At 50.0% G+C, this 20,143-nt stretch overlaps 5 protein-coding genes across 5 annotated transcripts; 3 read left to right on the top strand and 2 right to left on the bottom strand.

The window, feature by feature from the left end:
* Window positions 1-3,672: 3,672 nt before the first annotated feature.
* Window positions 3,673-5,577, top strand: BCR38DRAFT_485324 (uncharacterized protein; the record flags this gene model as incomplete). Its single annotated transcript, XM_040863865.1, has 1 exon — window positions 3,673-5,577. One exon carries the CDS (start codon window positions 3,673-3,675, stop codon window positions 5,575-5,577), a length of 1,905 nt encoding a protein of 634 aa, XP_040715603.1.
* A 712-nt stretch (window positions 5,578-6,289) lies between these two features.
* Window positions 6,290-7,947, bottom strand: BCR38DRAFT_524286 (uncharacterized protein). The gene is made up of 5 exons (XM_040865289.1): window positions 7,752-7,947; window positions 7,666-7,694; window positions 7,024-7,378; window positions 6,869-6,958; window positions 6,290-6,820 (listed from the first exon to the last, which is right to left on the bottom strand). Exons 1-5 carry the CDS (start codon window positions 7,779-7,781, stop codon window positions 6,566-6,568), a joined length of 759 nt encoding a protein of 252 aa, XP_040715602.1. The 5' UTR covers window positions 7,782-7,947; the 3' UTR covers window positions 6,290-6,565.
* A 2,335-nt stretch (window positions 7,948-10,282) lies between these two features.
* On the top strand, window positions 10,283-10,741 carry BCR38DRAFT_485322 (uncharacterized protein; the record flags this gene model as incomplete). The annotated part of the gene is made up of 3 exons (XM_040863864.1): window positions 10,283-10,328; window positions 10,376-10,495; window positions 10,566-10,741. The coding sequence occupies 3 exons, from the start codon at window positions 10,283-10,285 to the stop codon at window positions 10,739-10,741; spliced, it is 342 nt and encodes a 113-aa protein (XP_040715601.1).
* Window positions 10,742-12,378: 1,637 nt separating this feature from the next.
* On the top strand, window positions 12,379-13,701 carry BCR38DRAFT_457951 (leucine aminopeptidase/pepditase M28/metalloprotease; the record flags this gene model as incomplete). The annotated part of the gene is made up of 4 exons (XM_040862098.1): window positions 12,379-12,531; window positions 12,587-13,025; window positions 13,093-13,397; window positions 13,468-13,701. 4 exons carry the CDS (start codon window positions 12,379-12,381, stop codon window positions 13,699-13,701), a joined length of 1,131 nt encoding a protein of 376 aa, XP_040715600.1.
* Window positions 13,702-15,142: 1,441 nt separating this feature from the next.
* Window positions 15,143-20,035, bottom strand: BCR38DRAFT_409575 (uncharacterized protein; the record flags this gene model as incomplete). Its single annotated transcript, XM_040858384.1, has 2 exons — window positions 15,143-15,328; window positions 15,410-20,035. 2 exons carry the CDS (start codon window positions 20,033-20,035, stop codon window positions 15,143-15,145), a joined length of 4,812 nt encoding a protein of 1,603 aa, XP_040715599.1.
* Between the last annotated feature and the right edge of the window lie 108 nt (window positions 20,036-20,143).

The following is a 20,143-nucleotide window of genomic DNA, read 5'->3' as shown; positions in this document are numbered from 1 at the left end:
ATCACATTTGTAGTTTACATGTTTGGAAGGGCAGCTATGAGAATTTACTTTTAGCATGTAGATATACGTGCATGATGCTGAGTAGGTAACGGTCAAGGGGTCTTGTAATCATAGACTGATAGCTTCCAGTTCCAATCAGATATGGAAGGATGCCCAACTAGAATGTTGAATTTCGTAGATAATACAGCTACTGGGTAATATCTGATGTGGGCGGATAAAAGCTGACAACTTAGCTCAAGGAGCTGCAGTCGTCCGTCCAATAAGCGCGTGGTGAAGTATCATCCGTAGCTTGCATGAAATATTGACAGCTCTAGTCAGGCGTGGCACTCGAAGCTCGCTGCTGACCCTATAATTGTCCTCTGCGGCTGAACTTCTGCCGTGGGACCTGTCAGTTGGTACAACAAGGTCGCCGGCATCTGTTGACACAACCGTGACTAGCCACGTTAGCGTCCGCGTTGTGTATACTTGATTCAGGAGTCGTATGAACGATCCCAACTTCACCTGTTACCCAGTAATTGCCGGCTCAAAAATATTGACATCTTCCACCTAGAGTGCGAACGGCTATGTTGGCATTTATCACGCAATGTGGCACTTGTGTACGGATTTTCAAATGTATTTTTATCCATGCTGGTTCAATGATACATGTTAGTAGCTCAGAAATGCTTGATTTGCAGTTTTTTTACGAATCTGGAACATCGCGGTTCTACTACTACTGTCTGGAGGTTGGAGAGTTGGACCAAGTCAACATTGAACTTCTCTTCTGAGCGGTTGTTTCCCAAAAGAATGCTTGCCCTGTTTACTCAACGTCTCCAATGAGAGACGATTTGACCATATCCACACCCTGCCGAAACAAGTGCGTTATGTACGTCCAGAAGAGGGTCAAACCCCATATTAGCCGTGCAGGGAGCATCACTTAGCCAAATGAGGGAGAATTTAGTTAAAACAAATAAACACATGAGGATACAGCTGTTTTTAATAGTCGACTTGCCCTGTTCATGACCATGAGGCCAGACGGCTCAACTTGGGTTTACTTGCAACTAATAACGCTCAGTCCCGACAGAATGTTGAATCTGTACTGAGAATACTGCCTCAGCACCTGGGAGAGGTTTCCTACGTCATTGTACCAAATCGATATGCCAGAGACGTCACACGGCAGGTCCACCTGCTAGCTCTAGCTGAACCACACCCTTCATTAATTTTCAATCCATACCATAACGTCTTGATATCTCTGGTGGGACTCAGATGCAAAGTTTTCACCATCAAAACAACTCCCGCGGGCGTGGCGACTCAACGTACCATGGCAGCTCCCGCCGCGGATTCATTCGTAGGCCCGTTGCCGATGGAAAAGTCTGCGAAACAACGAAAACTTTGAAAAGTCATGAACGTGTTCTACAACCATGTTCTGGAACATCCAAACTAACAATGATGACTGTTTGCGGTCTGGATACTGTGCGAGAGATGAGAGCCGTATCAGTTACTTCAGATCCTTGACGGTATTTATTTCAAGTTGAAGCAGCTTTGCGAATCTTCGAATTTAATCGCGTCGCATGTCCTCCATTTCTGGGCGTAAATTTACTGCGGAATTTGTTGAGCACAGGTACGAAGAACCTGTGTACATGTGATTGACCCGACCTCCCCGGATTCAGAGCCCCGGTCGATGGTTTTCCAGTCCTACGGTTCGAAGCCCACATACCTAAGGGGGGAAAACGCGTTGTACTCAATGGGTGGTCGCTAGGGCATGGCCATTTCTCGCACCGCACCTCCATCTTCGAAACCCTCGCCTGGAACAGATACGTGAGGCCACGGCGCTTTGCACTGTGAAAGGGACACCGCAGTAGATTTCACCTTATTTCCAAGTTTATTTTGGGCACTATTATTACTGCCAGTGCAAGATAACCCAGTCGCTGCATTTTCATCTCAATGCTATCATATATTTCAAAACTGTTCGGAATGGACGGCTGTAGGTCGTGTGCACAGACGGGACTTGCAGAACTGCGTTATGGAGGTACCATAACCTTGAACTTATCAAAACACCACCACGATTATGAAACATAAGAGACAACGAAGCGAGCGAGACGGCATTCTTCTCCCAGATTTCGACGTATTCCAAATGTGCTGGGAAACAGGTACTCTTCACCTGGGGTTTTGTTGTTGTGCTCTGTCGTCTTGTGGCTCAGTCGATGAGCTTGAACTACTAGGACTGCAATATCTACATAAACCCCCCATCCCAGACCCATTGTAGAGATTTTCCATGAGAGAAAGTCTTGTAAAGCTGTGCTGTCCCTTGGATTTGATTCTTCATAGTTTTAGCATGCAAAACTTCGATTGACACAGCAACATGCCAATTACGCCCAGTGTCCACATGGGAGGAAGATACCTGAGGTGCCAACACGCTATGAGACAAAGGAAAGACAAAAACGAAAAAGGAAAAAAAAGAGAAAAAAAAGAAGAAGTACCTGGGAAAAGCTTGTTAGGAGGGGGAAAGGCGGAGGTAGACGACACGATAACACTGTGATAGTTATAATGACTGATGGTATGATGAGGCTGCAATCTGCGAGTGACACGCAAATTTTCTCTCAACGACGATAATTGACCCGTGTGTTTTGTTAATACAGATTGAGGTTCTATTTGCACCGAATAATTCGGCCTGGTTACACCTCCAGAGCGTGTTGACTCAAATCTCTCAATGATTCTCCCACTTACCACAAGCTGGCCTCCAGCACATCCCTGACCAGCTCCTGTCGACATTCAACACTGGCCATGAATAACAGATTTTCAATATTGAATATTACCTGGTTACCAATACGCTGAAGCATGGTATACAGTGCCTCCAGAAGTTGGCGGTATAGTTGCAAAAACCTTGACAGTGCTCTAATCTTGAGTTCACCCCGAACTGTACCCATAAAGCCCACATAGTGACTGAGGAGTCATATTTGATTATAATATGACCTATAGATTGGAGAATTTTATGCAGACTTTGGCAACCGTTGGGACGATTGGGGTGGCGTTCCTATACTGTTTTTGGAACCCATAGATTCCGAACTTACAGTCATTAGGGTCCCCCGATTCACTCAAATATGTTCAGAATTTTGACGAAATTGAGAACATGCGCATTCTTGACACGACACGCTTTTGAGAGGGATTTTGGCTTTCTGCTCGCTCACATATAAGGGGACAGTTTTTCCTAAATGCTCTGCTCGAATTGCGTGGAAAATATCCCACCACCACCACACCACCGATCTTTCTGCTTCGAATAACCTACTTAGAGCAGCTGGACTTGAGCAGAAACACTTCTACGTATTCTACAACTTCGGTTGAATGTATCAGTGACGGTTATTCAACTCCTCTTTTACCATCCTACTCTTTACCAAGTCATGAGACGACAGGAGATAATATCTTCGTGTCAAGTTACAATCTTTCACACCCCGACCCCAACTCGTTAAAGACTCAACCACTTTACAATACTTCGTCACAACGGAATATTCCTCGAACAACGATCCCATCCCCCAGTGGATGCCGCTCCAAGACACCACTTTCAACGCTGGAGGTAACGCATCTATCATGAAACAGCATTACGGCTTCTATTTAGACAGATACAGCAACTCTATTCCCTCTCAACAAGTCCATCCTGGCATGGGCATGGGTGACAACCTCTCATTCAATCAAGCCATCATGCCCCCCAATATGTCCTTACACAATACCACGGTTTCTCAGCAACCTCATCAATCTATGGGAGTCAACGCCTTCAGAACGGCCGCTCGAGCTCAAGGGTACCCGCCCACGAACACGGGCGTTCAAGCTCCCCCATACAACCAGAACCATCTAAACCAGAATTTGGAGTTTGAACAACTTAATGGCAATGGGGAACTCTCGACCACAACGTCCCTTCAACCTATTGGTACCAACTTCATTCAATTTTCAAACGGCAATTTTTGCGAAAACAACCCAAGTTCGAACCCAGAGGTTGTTGGCAACCCCCTTGTATCTGGACATCCGATTGGAATATCACAATTCGTACCTAACAGTCAGGAAACCCTGGCCTCGGCCACGACATCATACGACTTCGAACAAGAAGACCCAGATATTAGCGATACCCCTCAGTATCTCGCCCCACAAGAGCCAGTTCAGGAGGGAATCCGATATGACCATGATGTTGGCCCCGAAGCTCCAGCCCAAGCACCAAGGAGCAGGCGAGGTAGACCTACTGCCCAGCCTCTCCAGAGTTCTGCTCCACAGGATGATCTCACGAGCAACAGACGACGAGCCGTCAACCCAAACAAGCGATCCTCTCCCGACGACGACGGCTCCGACGAGCCGTCAAACAAGAAGCCCAGGACGCGGCCGTGCCGCCCGTTCTCCTGTAAAGCCTGCCGCACCAGCAAGGTCAGGTGCAAAGCTTCCCTCAAGGGTGCCTGCGAAAGATGCCAAGAGAGAAAAAAACCTTGCGTGTTCGACAACAACGACGGCCGCACCCGAAGGAGCAACTGCAAGGACCAGTGGGACCTCAAGCACAAATACACCGCCATCGGACAAGACATCTACACCATCTTGGAACTCCTGACGACGGAGTACCGCCAGGCTATCATCGACAGCTGGGAGGCCAACTTGAGCCCCTCCCAGGTCCTCAAGGGCATCAAGATCTACCACAAGCACGATGCCCCGCGGAAGCCCGGCTTGAAATTCGGAGAACTGGAACGCCTCACCGCCGACGACAACACAACCCTGCCCGAGTTGAGAAATCGCCTCGCCGAAACGGATAGAATAGGCATCCTCATGCTCGAGCATTGGGGGTTTATGGTGTCTGAACAGTCCAAGTCGGATATTGCATTGTATCCAGTCAACGACAACACAACCATTGATGTGTGGAAGGGCAATCATATTCCAACTCTTTTTGAATGTGATCATACATGGGTTCGCAATTATTTGGGAGAAAGATACGGCGATGAACTTCCCAAAGCGCCTGATGTCCCCACACACAGCCAGAGAGCCAGTACACCGATGTTCGCCTGCGTTTACGAAGAGCATCCCCCAGCACCCGTTCCAACGCCAGTCCCGGCCCCTGAACCAGCCATGGTACCCGCCATTCGACAAAACGATTTAATGCCAATCGACCCTCAACTGCAGCAACATCGACTCACGCTGCCACCCGTCCGGGGAGGACCAATCGAACCAGCTAGCACTCAAGACGACACCAGTCTCGTCATCGGACAGAGTGGCCCAACATTTTCTTCTCCTCCTCCTCCCGAGAACGCCTGGGAATTCCCAGACGAGACATTCGACCCTCAAGAGTGGATACAGTGGTTCAATAACAACGGAATTCACGTCTCCGAATCGGTAACACCCAGCAATGGCGTGGATCAAGATGAGACTGTCGTCTATCAGCAGAACGAAGAAGCCACCAACACTGAGGACGACGGTGCTGGGGACGACGACGACATTAGCAACCTCTTTGGCGGGCACGACGTCGACTTCAACAGCCCCGTTAGTGAGAATGAAATCAGTGGCAAGGTCACTCTTCCGGACTTGGCGGCACAGCTGGAGTTGGAATTGACGAATGAGGAATCATCCCGTTCCTGATCAGACAACTCTTGACAACACCGGTGCTGGGGTGGCTTACCACCAATCAACAACAACCACCCTCGCCACGGTGCACGTACAGGAATCCCGCTTGTTACAAGCAGTGACGTTGGATTCGGATGTACAATGTTTGTTTTGGGTATAGACTGTACACCAGGAAAAGGGATGATGGATATATGGAGGTTGCAGGAATAATGTGGAAACGATGGACATGGAATATTGATACCCCTTAGTGAATTTGTATTTTAGCAATCGCAGACTAAACGGAGAACGGGGGAGGGTGGGGGTTCGACTGCGTCTATTTCAGCATCGACTCCTGGGTCACACTGTGGCCTCCGAATAAAAGGAATTTGCTGCTGCAAACACACTATAAACACAACGTATAGTGCCTTTGGTTTGCGAGTGTGAGACGATCGAAGGGTACTTTCCGTTGTCAAGGCATGTTGTTGGGGTGTAGGAACAGTTGTGAGTGTGCGTTCTTGCTCGAGTGAAATTGAGATATGTTAGGGCCCGGAGGAAACATATGCTGGGTTGACTGACTTCAAGAAGCTACCAAAGCGAGACACGAATACTAATCATGGTAATTGGAGCTTCGGTTGTGGTAGCTGGTATTATCGACGCTAGCCTGGTCATTTTGATCCAATTCAGTCCTCAAGATATCGTGCTCAGATGAGGTCAAGGTAAATTCCATCCTGTCAACCCGTCTACAAACGCTCGAACCTTCCAATGGAAGCGCAGCATGATTTCGGAAGATTGCAGAAGCTCAGACTTTGCTCGAAGAAATTCTCGAAATGCATGAGTACCTGCCAATATGCAACCTTGGGAAAACTTGCACTGAAAAGACAGGAGAGAAAATGTGATTAACATTCTGTGCCACCAAGTTTTGGCGAAGGCCCTGTTTAGAGCCTTGATCATTCCTAAATGAATCCAGATGACGTGTTCTCCAAGTGGACATGCCAGCGGCATGGGAAGGGGGAGCCCCATAAAGCTAAGACCATTCGTTCCTTTCTCCTCCAAGGCCAGATGGTTCCAGTCGCGGGTTCGAAGTGTTGTTCAAAGCTCCGTAGCCTCGAGGATGATGGGAAGTATTATTATGATCACCGGCGTCGTTGATCGAGTCCTCTTCGCCGTCCTCAAGTAGTGCATCGTCGGGTTGCGCACCGACGCTCTGGACCAGCCGATTATATGTCTTTCTGGACACTGGCTGAGAGTTTCTCAGTCTGAACATTGCGAGATGTATCATCTAATCACATTAGCTTGTAACAAAGGCATATTTTGAATGATGGCTTACTTGGAGAATGCCAACAACTACGGCAACTGTGAAGTCCAGGCCCGCATTGCGCTGCATTGCTTCTCTCCACGGGTGGCGCAAGAGGTGGATCTGCTGTACAGTTCGCTGCACTGGCTCTGGCTACCATAACGTGGAGGCCACGCCATATCACGCACTGAGTTGAATCCACAGCAGTTGAAAGAGTCCTGGATTCGTGAAATTGACCTCCCATCATGCGCACTCCATAGTTGTCCCCAAGCCCCCCGCATGTTGCAGTCCATGTTCATGCCGGGCAAGAAACTCATGAAGGAGATAGTGGCAAGAACGACTGTGAGGATTCCTTGAAGTATGTGTAGCGTAGGGGGCAGAAACCGGAGTGCAATCAGCACAGCACCTTCTTGAAAAGACAAGCGCTGAAGCAGTGGGGTGAAGAACACATTTGCTGTTGCGATGAACGGGAGGAGTATAGTCAGGATTGACGTGCCCAGGGAAATGGGAAGAGACAGGTTGCTAGAGGTAGCCTGGACGTAGCTGAGAGTGTTAGCACATTCCACTACTTAATCGGTAACCCTATGGTTGGGACACTAGGTTCCAAGCGTATGACCAAACAGACGACCCGCCCGAGTGTAATAATCACGTCACACTTGTCTAAAACAAGGGGATATCGGGCTATACCAGTTAGCCCACCCTTGGTGCGCCGTATTTTGGTCATCGACCCGGGTTGTGAACTTTCCAGGCTTCCTCAGCTGGTCAAGCCAAGGGCAACGTGTAAGGGTTTGACATCAATGCTGGACGAGCAATGTAGAGATCAATCTTACATGGCGACGGCCACCAGAGCAGCAATTAGCTATTCGAGGCATTGGGTCAGCAACGAGGCTTTCTACGACTTTCAGACTAGGCGTACAAGAGGGTACATGAGCATGGGATTCGCCATGGTTTCGGGTGTGCTTTCGGCGATGGTGTGAGGAGACTGGATAGCTGTACTTGAAAATAGATGCGGAATAGTCGTTTTCACAGCGTGCTTGACTGAACGATGGAGAGGTCCGGAGAAGCCGTAATGGTGAAGAATTCGCGACGTTCTACCGGCGTCTGAAGTAGCTCGATGTAAAAAGGAAAAAAATTACAAAGCACGGCTGAGCGCATGGCTTTGTTGGCAGAAGGGCGGTTGAAGACGTCGATGATGCAGATTGGTCAGAAACTTTGATTTTCATCCAATCTGGTAAGCTCTTTAGGCAGGCACGGAAGAGGGGTTGCACCCAGTTGTAGCTTCCCGTTTTTGACCAGGATTCTCAAATGAAAGAGGCCCTCCAGTCTGAAGTTATATCCCTGCAAATTCGACTTTCGGGCAGTCTGATACGTTCAATTGATTGTCCTACTGGAGTGGCGTATCGACAGACCTGGTCTAGAGCTAGCTGCGCGTCTGATTGACGCCCTCTCCAGGAATCTTGACTCGGGACACCACACTAGGCTTCAACGTAGAAGTTGCAGGACTGGAACAGACCTCTCGCATGCTTCTGAGCCCTCCATGACCTTTTGGATAAAGTTTCACTCCAAAAAGGTCTTTACAGAGTTTTGCCTGTCGTTTGAAGTATATTCGTACACACTTTCAAGCACGTTTACGAGTACTTGATATATTGTGCTTTCGTGCCCGTGAGCGTTTGCAGTCAGAGTCCGCAGAGCATTCCAGTAAGGTACTACGCAGTTGGGCGTTGTGGAATGGACCCTGTTTCTTTCCACTGATTAGTCTTTTGGATCTACTGAACCTAATAGCGGAGCTGTTGCATCTTTATTTTGACATCATGTGAATTTGCTAGTATACTAGACACACTTGAGCATTGAGCAACTTTCGTATGCTTTAAATCGGACAAGTTGAGCGTAAAGTGACTTTTCGCACGATAATTGAGCCAGATTCCTATGTTGAGATGGGCAAACTTTAACGAGTGACCTACACAAACACAACTAGCTACATAACTACATAGCTTTCATCTTGGACTGTCATGGCTGTGCGTTGGACTTCTATAGAAATTGTACATCGCAAGATGTCCTTCTCACTTGGCGCCAGAGAGTCTCGTTGGTCACGACGGGAAGTCCAGTACCGTAAGGGCGACCCTGCAACGAGACCTCCCCGGGTATCTTTTCATAACGTTGCGAGGGACAACGTCCTTCAACATGTTAAATCAGGGTTATTGGTTCTCACTCGTTCAAGCCTGAGACCGTCGCTGGGTTATAAAAGATAACGGAGGGAAGGAAAAGCATAATGGAGGAAATCCATTTTGCATGTTCGTAGTTCGAATCGAAGCTTGAGGTATCATTCGAAGTACCCATTACTAAAGGTCTCCACAGTATACACCGGTAGATACGTAGTCGATCAACCAACGTTCCAAAGCTCAAGCATGGTTCTTACCTGAGATTATAGACAGGATTTACTCGGTAGGATATTAAAAATATAATCAGATAATGATAATTAAACAGAATTGTCGCAAGTAAACAAATAATGTTATTACCTGGTCTCATATTTTCGCCTTCAATATGATAGGTGTGTTTCCTACATTAATCGTCTATGCTTCACTAATGCTAACGAATGGCTGGATCGATAGTACTGCCAATAGACGGTCGTCGCAATATAGTTGACCTAATACAGAGGGATCATCTCGAGTTCGTCGGTTGTCAATTTTTGTCACTCGTGAGAGATCGTGCGGTCGTACTGAAAGGTCTCACCACATGAATTAGTAAGTCTTACGCATCTATACTCATCCATACACTGGCGACCACCTTGCATCAACCTTCGGGTTTATGTCCCTCGATTTTCTTTCTGGAGACGATAGGGTGCCGTGATCCAAAAAGTTCTCTGGGTGTTGTTAGCTGGTAGGTCAAAATACATGCGTATTGGCGTCTCTAGGCCTATTTGCTCTGAGGGTCCGAGAATGCTACATAATGTAGCACAAATAACTTCAACTCGGCAAGTTTTCCCAGAGACTTTTAACCCTAATTGGCATGGTTTGTGTGCTGACATATCTATACCAGACCGTAGCCCCTGAATCCTTGAGCAGGTAGATCCTTAGCACATCTTGCTGAGTTGGCAATACCAATAAATGGATGCTATTTAAAAGTAGCACAGCATCCTCATAAGTATTTGTAAGGCAGTGGATTGCACCAAGATCGTCCAATACAACCATAGCGATTCTGGAAAATAATCGAGTAAACGGCACAACTTTCCGCGTATAAGTACAAAAATAGAGAAGCTTGGTGCTCAACCCTTCTCTCACACCCATAGTTCAACGGCACCGCGTCTCCACCTCTCCAACCAAAACTGCACTTAGTACATCCCAGGAATCATGCACTCCAACATTGTCTCTAGTCTTGCCACCATTAGCTATCTCGCTAGCCTCGGTCACTCTACCCGGCTGCCAGTCGAGAAGAGGGACATTGTCCACCATGCCAAACACCAGTCTAAAGACTACCTTCAAAACAGAACAAGGCAGTCCCATCTTCCATAAAAAACATTCAAGACGGACTAACATCTTCTAGCCGGCGATAAAGAGGAGGGCCTAAGCTTATGGGTCACCAACGAGGATGCCGACCCCAGCGTCCAGTACGTCATCTACGAGAATTCTTGTGATGGGCATCCATGGAAATACGCTTCTGCCAGTTACTTAAACACCTGAATGGGGGCCTCCGAGCGCAGCCACTAATATATAAACGTCGTATATCCCAAAAGGCTCCCGCCGCTTCGTCCAAGTCTGCGACACGGCCTCTGCGAACAACGAAGATAAGGTCCACAACCTGGGAACCTGGTTCGAGGTCGACTACGACGCCAAGATTGGCCACATGTGGGGCAACATCAGTTTCCTCGAGGGCTGTGATGATGGCGGCAATATGGCTACTACTGACTGACGACATGAACGTCAAAAGGGGCTGTACCGATGATGTGCTGACTGGGACTCCTGCAGCAGCTCTGGTAACGGTTCATCATCATTTCGTCGAACGGGAGCTGGGATATTGTCTTTTTCAAGGGTATTGAGGTCCCAAATATAACAAGATCAGTACTTGCTACCACGCAACATCAACAAGCTGCAATATTCAGTCGTGAAGCCAAGGGCACCATTATTGGTTTGCTCGTTAATCCGCTGGCCCTCATGGGAAAGTAAAACATGGTGCACTGATCATTGTCAGTTGAATGATGATGTCTAGACGAACTTGCGTCTGGGTAGACTATGGAAAAGTATCATGCCGTCTAAACATTCCAATAGAACTCCGGAGTTAGTATATGGGCAGTATGCGGTCCTAGAAAAAGGCGATGGTCGGCATATGCGGCAACTTTAGAAGTCTCTGCTTTCAAGCACAAGTATGTTGCCGCCCAAATAGAGCAAACAAGCAAATTTGGAAGTACGGATTAGGCTTAGCAAGTGGTATTGAGCTTGCCAAGCCACCATCTCGGCCCGGCTACGAGTAGATGCAACCTTCCCATCTGAGTGAGGTCTGATATATATGTGCCCCCATAGAAAGTGCTGCCTACAGGCTTGCTTTGATGCCAAGGGACCAAGAGGTTACATAAGAAAGTGCCTTCCGCATGCATTTTCTAGCATTCTTGGCTATTGCAACTCAAGCCGGCTTTCCGCTGCTTTTGTGGAAGCTGCGCAAACTTCCTGGATTATAGCAATTGCGCAAGTAAAGTGCTGTGAATTCGAAAGCACATTAGAGACAGGGATTAACAGAGTTGTGCTGCTTGCCTTCTGCCGGTTTGGGCAGTAGGGATGCGTCGGTGCAACGGTGATTGGCTGCCAACTCGCAGCAGCATTGCAGCAGTCCCGCATTGTATCAGCCCTAAGATACAAGCTACTGTGGACAAGTGCGGCCTCAAATATGGTGGAGCCCAGGTTGGTAGGCACGGAATATGTATTAGGGACCCCCTGGAAGCCAATTGGCATATTGGTTTCCCACGTACCTGCATAGTCGCATTACAGCCACCCCCCCTATCTGGCATCTAACATATTTTGTGCATATATAACACCTATAGACATGCGAGAAGGTGGACTCTGTTTGGGGTTGATGGGTTAAAACCTATAAGGTTTGCATCGAGGCCACCGACTATCTGAACTGCCATGATCAAAGCGGGTTCCCAACTCGTAGCTGCTCAGGGTTTCTATACAAATTTCTCAATACCGAGGTACTTTTACAAGTACATACTACTAAGCACCGTGTAAACGAACGCAGGTGCTACTCCGGTCTCTCCACTGCTCCACGTTGGTCCAGGGTTACACAGCGTATTCGAGTCCACGGTGACTTCCCTAAAAACGAGAAGCGGTCGACTCCGAATCGGGAAGCTGCGATGTGGACATCGTAAAGTACAGCTGCAGTTTGGGATAGTACCTGGAAAGGTGCCTATAATCTCTGCGCACCCACGTATTTCTTGCAACCAGACCATCCGGCACGCATTGGTTTCGCCTCTTCAGACTTCCTGTGTTTCCCGGTCGCTTTCTTACGCCTCTACTTTGAGCATCTCCAACAAAAATAAGTTTCAATAATTCATTATGGTGCGCACACTTCTGCTTGCGGCGCTCGTCGCCACGACCGCGTCGGCTCTCTCCATCGGACGAGCAGAAGTCCAGGATCTTTACACCATCGAACTCGGCCCTGGCGAGACTCAAGTCGTGACCGAGGCAGAGAAATGGGCTCTGAAAGCTGTAAGTTACCCTCACAGACCAATCTGCTCACCAGCACGACTCATTCTCGATACAGCAAGGCAAGAACTTCTTCGACATCACGTCGTTCACCCAGCTCGCTGAGCAGTCCTCGTCTGCGTCGCTCGCAGAGGTAGCAGCCGTCACCTACCCCAGCAGCATGTCCCAGACACGCGCCGTCGAGGCCTTGATTCCTTCGCTGGACAAGACCAAGATGCAGAAGAATCTGCAAACCTTCTCCGACTTCCGCAACCGCTACTACAAATCAAGCTACGGCAAGAAGTCGTCGGAGTGGCTGCTGGCTCAGGTACAGAGCATCATCTCGGACAGCGGGGCTGCGAACGTAACGGCGAAGCCCTTCGATCACTCGTGGGCGCAGAGCAGTGTCATTGCCACCATTCCCGGTCAGAGTGACAAGACCATCGTTGTTGGGGCTCATCAGGATTCGATCAACATTCGGGACTCAGACAGGGTGAATGCTAGAGCGCCGGGAGCCGGTAAGGCGTTGACCCCTTTCCACCCCTAAAATTTAGTTGATGCGATGAGTGCTGAAGTGTGGTACAGATGACGACGGGAGCGGCACCGTGACCATCCTAGAGGCCTTCCGCGTACTCATGACGGATTCCAAGATCGCTGCCGGAGAAGCCCCCAACACGATTGAGTTCCATTTCTATTCGGCCGAGGAGGCAGGCCTACTGGGCAGTCAAGCCATCTTCCAGAGCTACGCTACGGCCAAGAGGGACGTCAAGGCAATGCTACAGCAGGACATGACGGGCTACGTCAAGGCTGGAAGCCAGGAGTCCGTAGGAGTCATTACCGACTACGTCGACGCAGGCTTGACAGATTTTATCAAAAGTGTCGTTGACACGGTACGTGGTCCCCTTCTTCCAACCTTCAACTTGTATTACCATCGCGGAAGTGAACAGCTGATGTGTACAGTACTGCGATATTCCCTACGTCGAGACCAAGTGCGGCTACGCTTGCTCGGACCACGCATCGGCATCCAGAGCTGGATATCCTTCGGCCTTTGTCATCGAGTCGGCTTTCGCGAATACTGACCCAAACATACACTCGGACAAGGACACCATCGACACCATCAACTTTAACCACGTACGGGAGCATGCCAAAATGACGCTCGGCTTCGCGTATGAGCTTGCCTTTGCGACCTTGTGAGATTGTGGGGCGTTGGTATGGCCAGTGGAGGCAGGTACTAGGCAATTAGATGCTAGCAGTGATAGTGGCCAGCGTCCACTGACTATTTGAACATCAATCCGCGAGTAGACTTCAATGAATCAGTTTCTACGCATAGCCAGCTTAATATGGAAGAAAGTCCAACTAGGATGCCCCGTAATAGAACTATGGCTATTGTGCTCTACCGAACCGCATCGTCAGGAACCTGGGAGGATCGGGTCTACTGAGCACTCAGATACTGTTACTCCGAAAAACAAACGATCCAGCACGTTGTTAAAATACCCAGATGTGTTACCTTTCAAGCAAGGACTCGGTCATTTTCGCCGCCGAGTTAACGCCGAGTTAACGAGGGAGTTGACAGCACGATACAGTAAATGTATCATCACGAAAGTATTATTATTATTATTAAATACGCCGTAGGCTCGAAGCCCCCGGTACCTCTGCTAGTACTCCCGTATGTCAAACCGTGCCCTAATGGCTGGACTAAATACATACGCTGCGTCGTCGGTTCGCCCTATTGGCGACTGCGTTGCGTTCACTACCATACTACGTTGGTTCTCAACCTACCAACAAAGTCCCCCCTGAGAAGATCGATGCTATCTGGGCCTTGAAGCTGTCCGACCCGTCCCTAGCAGCCACCTTACAATAGTCCCACTAACTACTGGTTCTCCTGTTGCCGTTGCGAGGTCTCTGTGAGAGTATAGTGGCCGCACGAAAGTAAAAGTGCCGAAGATACCTTAGTTACTCCTTTTTTATTACTCTACAGAAGTATCTTCTACACGAAAAGCAAGGCGGGCAAAGGGCGGTATATGGCGTTCGTGATTGTCGCAGACTTTTGCAACCTTCACATCAAGCTATGTGTGTTACGTTGTGTTGTCCTCACCCTCAATATGAATTGGGGCGTCCTCCAGCATACCACGATTTTGCCCATGCAAATTCCTCAGATTTCCCCCACCCTCCATCAGAAAACGTGTTGCCACCTTTGACGACCCATATCCACTCATTCCAGCCGTCTGCCAACCTCATCGCCGTCGAGGACAAGGTGGCCCCTCAGAAGTGTTTCATTAGTAACCCTCGGGAAAATGCAAAGATGCAACTTGCAATAACCTAGGCCTTTGAACACCAGATAATGCGATGTGACAACTCGCAATGTGTTTACCGAAAAGTGTAACCGGAAACGTCCCGTCATTAGTGGTCGTCAGTCTCAAGTGCCGTTCTTCATCATGCCCCCCCCCTGTGAGTAATTGCGACCCTAGCTTAGGTACTGAGTCGAAATCTTGGGCAACCGCAAATGTACTTGTTGCTTGATAACACGCGGTAAGGAAGCTGAAACGAGAAACCGAAACTCCATAAATGATTCGCAATGTTCTTACAGCCTTCCTTCTCAGTGCCGAAGAAAGAAAAAGTGTGCGTGAGATGACGCTTAGTAGCCGCCCAAGTTGGGCTTGCGCGCAACTTCCACAACCCGGTTGGCCATGGCGACCATTCCCGATAGATGCTTCAAGATAGGCTCAGAAGGTGAGACATTGCTAACGCGCATGAACAAATGCTCGATCTGGGAAATGAAACCACTCAGAATGTTAGGGATGACCTCGCGGACTTGGGGTTCCTTTTGAGAGAAGGTAGTGTTAGCCAACAGGTTATCGAGGTTAAGCGACAGGAGGCCAATAGGGTGAATCAATTGACTTACAATGCGAGGCAGGGAGTTGTGGATACTGTGAACGATTACTTCCATCCAGCCAATCTTCTCTCTGAGGAGGTTTCCATCAAGCTCGCGGGCAATCTCCGCGATTGCCGCAAGTGATACCAACGGAGACAGTTCGCTTAGAAGTTGAGGATTGAGCTTTACAAGGTAGGCCTTAAAGATCTCATCCTTGCGGTCGGATTGAAGCCACTTGACAAGGGCGCCCTCGAGTTGTCCGCCCTCAACCTGAGCTTGGATTTCAGCGACCTTGCGGTCAAATTCAAGGTCCCTGCTGCTTCCCACACTGGATGGATATGCGACTAGCTGGTTGTTCGAGTGCGTAGAGGGACTGTCATACGACTGGTTCTGCTGGGAACGGCCGCCGTACGACTGTCCTTGAGAAGTTTGCGAGTACTGAGCTTGGCTGATGGTTTCCGATGGCTGACGATCCCGGGGCGTATATTGCTGCAATTTAAGGAAACTATCTTGGAAGCGTGCTTGCGTGGCCGCCATGGAAGTCACGGTGTCAGAGAGTCTAGTGACTAGAGCAGTGAGCTGGTCGATCTTGTTGCTATCGGCTCGCAGCTTCTGCTCCAGATCGTCGATCTGCTCGGTAGCTTGTCGTTGCACGTCGTTGGCGATGTTGCCGGCAGCTGCGACTGCCAACTGAGTGAAAGCCGGCGTAACGGTATTGTGCAGAGCGTCGAGGAATCTAGTCTCGACATTGGAAGCCAGGTTCTTGACGATCTTGTCAGTAATCGCTTGCGATAATTCGGGCTTCTGTAGAGCTTGGGCAACCGCAGCAGGCAGCAGCTTCTGCATCTGGTTCTGAATCGCATGCGAGATGCGACCGCTGATCTTACTGTCGATCTGATCTGAGACGACGCGGCCCAATTGCTCAGAAACCGTGCGGGTAAGGACGTCGCCCAGCTGGGGAATGACGTTGTTCTCAACTGTGTTACTGATGGTTTTAGTCAAGAGCTTCTGGACATTGCCGTCTAGGGTAGACGATACAGAATCCAGCAACATCATTTGGCCTTCTCTGAAAGCGGCGTCGCGGCTTCGGAACTCCGCGTCAATCATCGAGCGCTGCTCCTGGAGGGTCTTCTCAATAACGCCACCGAGGTTGCGCTCCAACTGCTTGAAAGCGGCCTCAAGTGCTTCGGGCGCCATTGTAGATTGGGTAAGAGCAGAAGCAGGTTTTGGTTCCATGCTTTTAGATGTTGGGATGATACGAGGTGAATGCGAGCTTGCGTAAGATTGAGTGTTATCACCGGATTGCTTCTCGGCAGCCGCGGCGGCGGCAATAGCAGCAGCAGCCTTCTCTCGCTTTTTGCGTGCCTTCCGTTCCGATTTGTCCAGTTGGTTAATGGGCGTGACAGGTGCCTCAGCCTTGCGCTCTGATACAGGAATCGGTGTTGCTAGTTCGTCTGTACCTTTTCGGTTTGCACCTTCCTCAGCAGTTACAGATTGGTTGTTTGCGTCTTTGTTGGAGCGAGTAGCGCCTCGAGTGGGCAAAGTTGTGTCTTCGAGAATTTGTGGCTCGGATTGTTGAGGGTTCGGAAGTTCCTTAAGCTTTGTGATTTTCACAATGCCCGCCTCCACAGCGTCCACAGGGACCACAACCTTATTATCTTTGTTCCAGCCCAGCTCGGCCTGCTTGACGTAAATTCCTGCAACACCCTTGGAGTGCATGGCGTACAACTCGAACAGAGTCTGTTCGCCATCATCGTCAGGAGTACTTGTAGGATTAGACAACATATCCAAGCTCCGAATCACTCCCTTGTTGAAGAAGGAGTATTCGCGCACACCACTAATGACCGCGGTCGAATCAGGCTCGGGAATTGACGAATCCTTGGCAACAAGCTTCTGTATGTAGTCGACCTGGGACAGACCCTTAATCGTGTACTTGGGTGCCGACAGGTGAAGGAAGTAGAGGGAATTGCGAGTGGGATGTCCAACAACGACCATACCTGTTGCGGGATGATACATCACACTGCAAACCGCATCTGACTCCTTGGAATGGGGCAGATTGAACTCCTGGACCGGCTTGCCGAGTGCCAGATCCCATAGCTGGAGCGTATGATTTTGCTTCATGCCGACAATCATGTAGCGCAGGGCACAACGCTTCTGGTACGGCCGTTGCTTATCCAGCAGTAACACCGAGGTTGGCCAGGCTTTCTCCCCTTCTGGGGTAGTCGTGAGCGTCATCAGGGGCTCCTTGATCTCGAGAGATGTCTGCGCCGGCATTGGGAATCGGGAATCAGAGCCTTCGTCAACTGCTGTCAAGTCTGTGACATCCCAAAACTTGACGCGGCCTGATTTGTCCAAAGACACAATCATGGTGTCATCTTGGCTGAAGGTGAAGTCCTTGCCGGCCTTACCGGTATTGATTCTCAGTGAGCACTTCGCGGAGAGCTTTTCGGTATCCACAACGCGGTCATGGCCGGGCTTGAAGAGGTTGTGCTTCATGATGTAGGAGGGCCAAATGATGGAGATTGTTTTTCCACGCCCCACGGCAAAGTAGTCTGGATGGGTGGACGATGTTCTGGCCCGAGTTTTGAGTACTCCACCAGGGGCATCTCCTTCCTGCGTGCTGATGGGAGGTAGGGCAAAACCATATTGCTCCGGGTGTGCGTCATCAAGGTAGTCCTTGTCCCCGTTTTTGATCAGAACGTAGTAGACGGTGCCGCTGATGCCAGTTCCAATGATCGATTCTTTCTGAGTAGTGTTCAGATCAGAAGGAGTAGACGAGATGGCGAGGTTGAAAATGCGGTCCTTGGTGTCAGTGAAAAGCTTTGCGTCACGTCCATCATCTTGGCGTATGACGCGGAAGCCGCCGGCCTTCGACATGCCATAGACAATGTAGATTTCCGAGGCAGCAACTAGGTTGCGATCAATCTGGTCGAAGTCCTTCTTGATGCGTGCGATATCAAGTATGACCTCGTCGCGGAGTAGCGGGCGGGTCTCGTCGGTGTCCTGAAGACTGATGGAGATCCAGGGCTTCATAGGGAAGTTGTAAACCTTCACAGGCGCGGGGGCCTCCTCGATGACGATAATTTCGTCAGCTTCAGCGCTTTCCCAGCTGTCAGCCAGCGCACCATGGCCACCAGCGGTCTCGTCAACAATATCGCGGACAGCCTGGGCTATCTCGGGAGATAAAGCATCCTCAAGAAGACCAGCATTCTCTGCCTTGTCCAGCTCTTCCTTGATGTGCCGAGCGGCAGTCTCCGACTTCTCCTGGAAAGCAGCGTCAGTTGTCGCATTCATCATGTCGTCCAGGTCCCTAGCAATTCTGGCTTGTACCTGTTGATCCTCAGCTCGCGCTAGCGCCTCCTGCGCTTCCCGGTTGGCCGTCTCGGCAAGATCATTGATTGCCTCGGCGACCGTCTCGTTCTCCTCCAGTGTGTCTTGGGCGTATTCGGGCTCGAAGCGAGAAGGCGACTCGATCTTCCGTCTGTTGATGTCTGGGCTGACCAAGGGGCTGCGGTGAGCATTGAGACTTTGGCGCTTGCGATCAATCGAGCTGGGAGACGACGCATTGCTAGGCGCCTTCTTCAGAATCTGGATACCTGGCACGGCAGTCCCGGGCGTCGAGGACTTGGGGGCCTTGGTATGAGGGGACGACGCCGCAAGGTCCTCGAAAGGGTTGTTATAGTCGAACCTGCCGTTCCTAGATGGCTGCGCGGGAGCGCCAGTCTGAGATGACGGGGACGCGTACTCGAATTTCCCAAGTGGAGACTCATTGTGCTGCTGAAAAGCCAAAGGCGTGGCATCATGAGAGCTCTTCTCAGTCCATTCCTGCTTCAGATGAAAATCTTGAGGATCATCCGTTGTCGGCTCATTAGCAGACTGGGGAGTCAGACTCGGCGGTTGAGGCGCCTCGACGGTGGAAGGCTGATCGATCTGGGAAGGCTTCTTGCGCTGTAGCAGGTTGAGTAGATACGCCTGGGTTTCCTCGGGAGGAGCGGTCGCATTCCACTTGGGAACTTGCACCTCGGTTCTTGAATTCTCGTGATTGGGATCGCCCTTCATGAGAGAAGCTAAAAAGCCTTGGGGGTCGGCGGGCATTGGGACCGGAGCATGGAGGGTCGGGATGTTGGCATGGGGTAGAATCATGGTATCATCGAGCGACGGCGCATGCTGCTGAGTTGTCGGGGACGATTGAGAATTCGTATGAGAATGGGTTGAATTGTTGCCGCTATTGCCGTTGCCGTTGCCGTTGCCGTTATACTTCAGAAGGTTGAGTAAACTGGCGCTCTGGTCGGATTTGTTCATAGCAGAGGGAGGCATGGTGCCAATGGGACCCAAATTCATACCTCCCATCATGCCCGGGGGCATGCCCGGGGGATGATGAGAGTGCGAGAAGTGGCTCATTGGAGGCGTAGGTGCTGGAGGGGGGAAGCCGTCGGAACCTGTCACCAACGGCGAATCTTGACCTTCAGACTGATGACCGCCATAGTAGCTCTGTTGCGACTGAGCCCCCGAATTAAAAGACGAGAAGCGTGACAGAAGGTCGCGAGTGCCATCGTCGCTAGTGTTGCCCCCGTTACGTCCAGCTTGCAGGCGCGCAAGCAGACCATTCAGGTGGCTATTTGGGTCGTTCCCACTCGATTGATTGTAGCTTGCCATGGCTGTTTGTCTGGACAGCGACCAATCGGCGCAGCAGCATGCAGAAACTGCTGCTATGAGTTAATGACAAAGCCTCGATGAAGCCAGTCGGTTGGGTATGGGTATCGG

The sequence above is a fragment of the Pseudomassariella vexata genome (genome assembly GCF_002105095.1).
Source record: "Pseudomassariella vexata strain CBS 129021 chromosome Unknown BCR38scaffold_7, whole genome shotgun sequence".
Classification (NCBI taxonomy): domain Eukaryota; kingdom Fungi; phylum Ascomycota; class Sordariomycetes; order Amphisphaeriales; family Pseudomassariaceae; genus Pseudomassariella; species Pseudomassariella vexata.
The sequence above is the reverse complement of the archived record's forward strand: the minus strand, read 5'-3'. Positions and strand labels throughout refer to the sequence as shown.

Bases quoted from the DNA above. Each gene is read 5' to 3' on its own strand.
- BCR38DRAFT_524286 (XM_040865289.1), bottom strand. From the start codon at position 7,781: ATGGCGAATCCCATGCTCATGTACCCTCTT. The intron at 7,695-7,751 runs GTACGCCTAGTC...TGCCTCGAATAG, and splicing joins CCATGCTCATGTACCCTCTT to CTAATTGCTGCTCTGGTGGC. The intron at 7,379-7,665 runs GTAAGATTGATC...TAACACTCTCAG, and splicing joins GCTCTGGTGGCCGTCGCCAT to CTACGTCCAGGCTACCTCTA.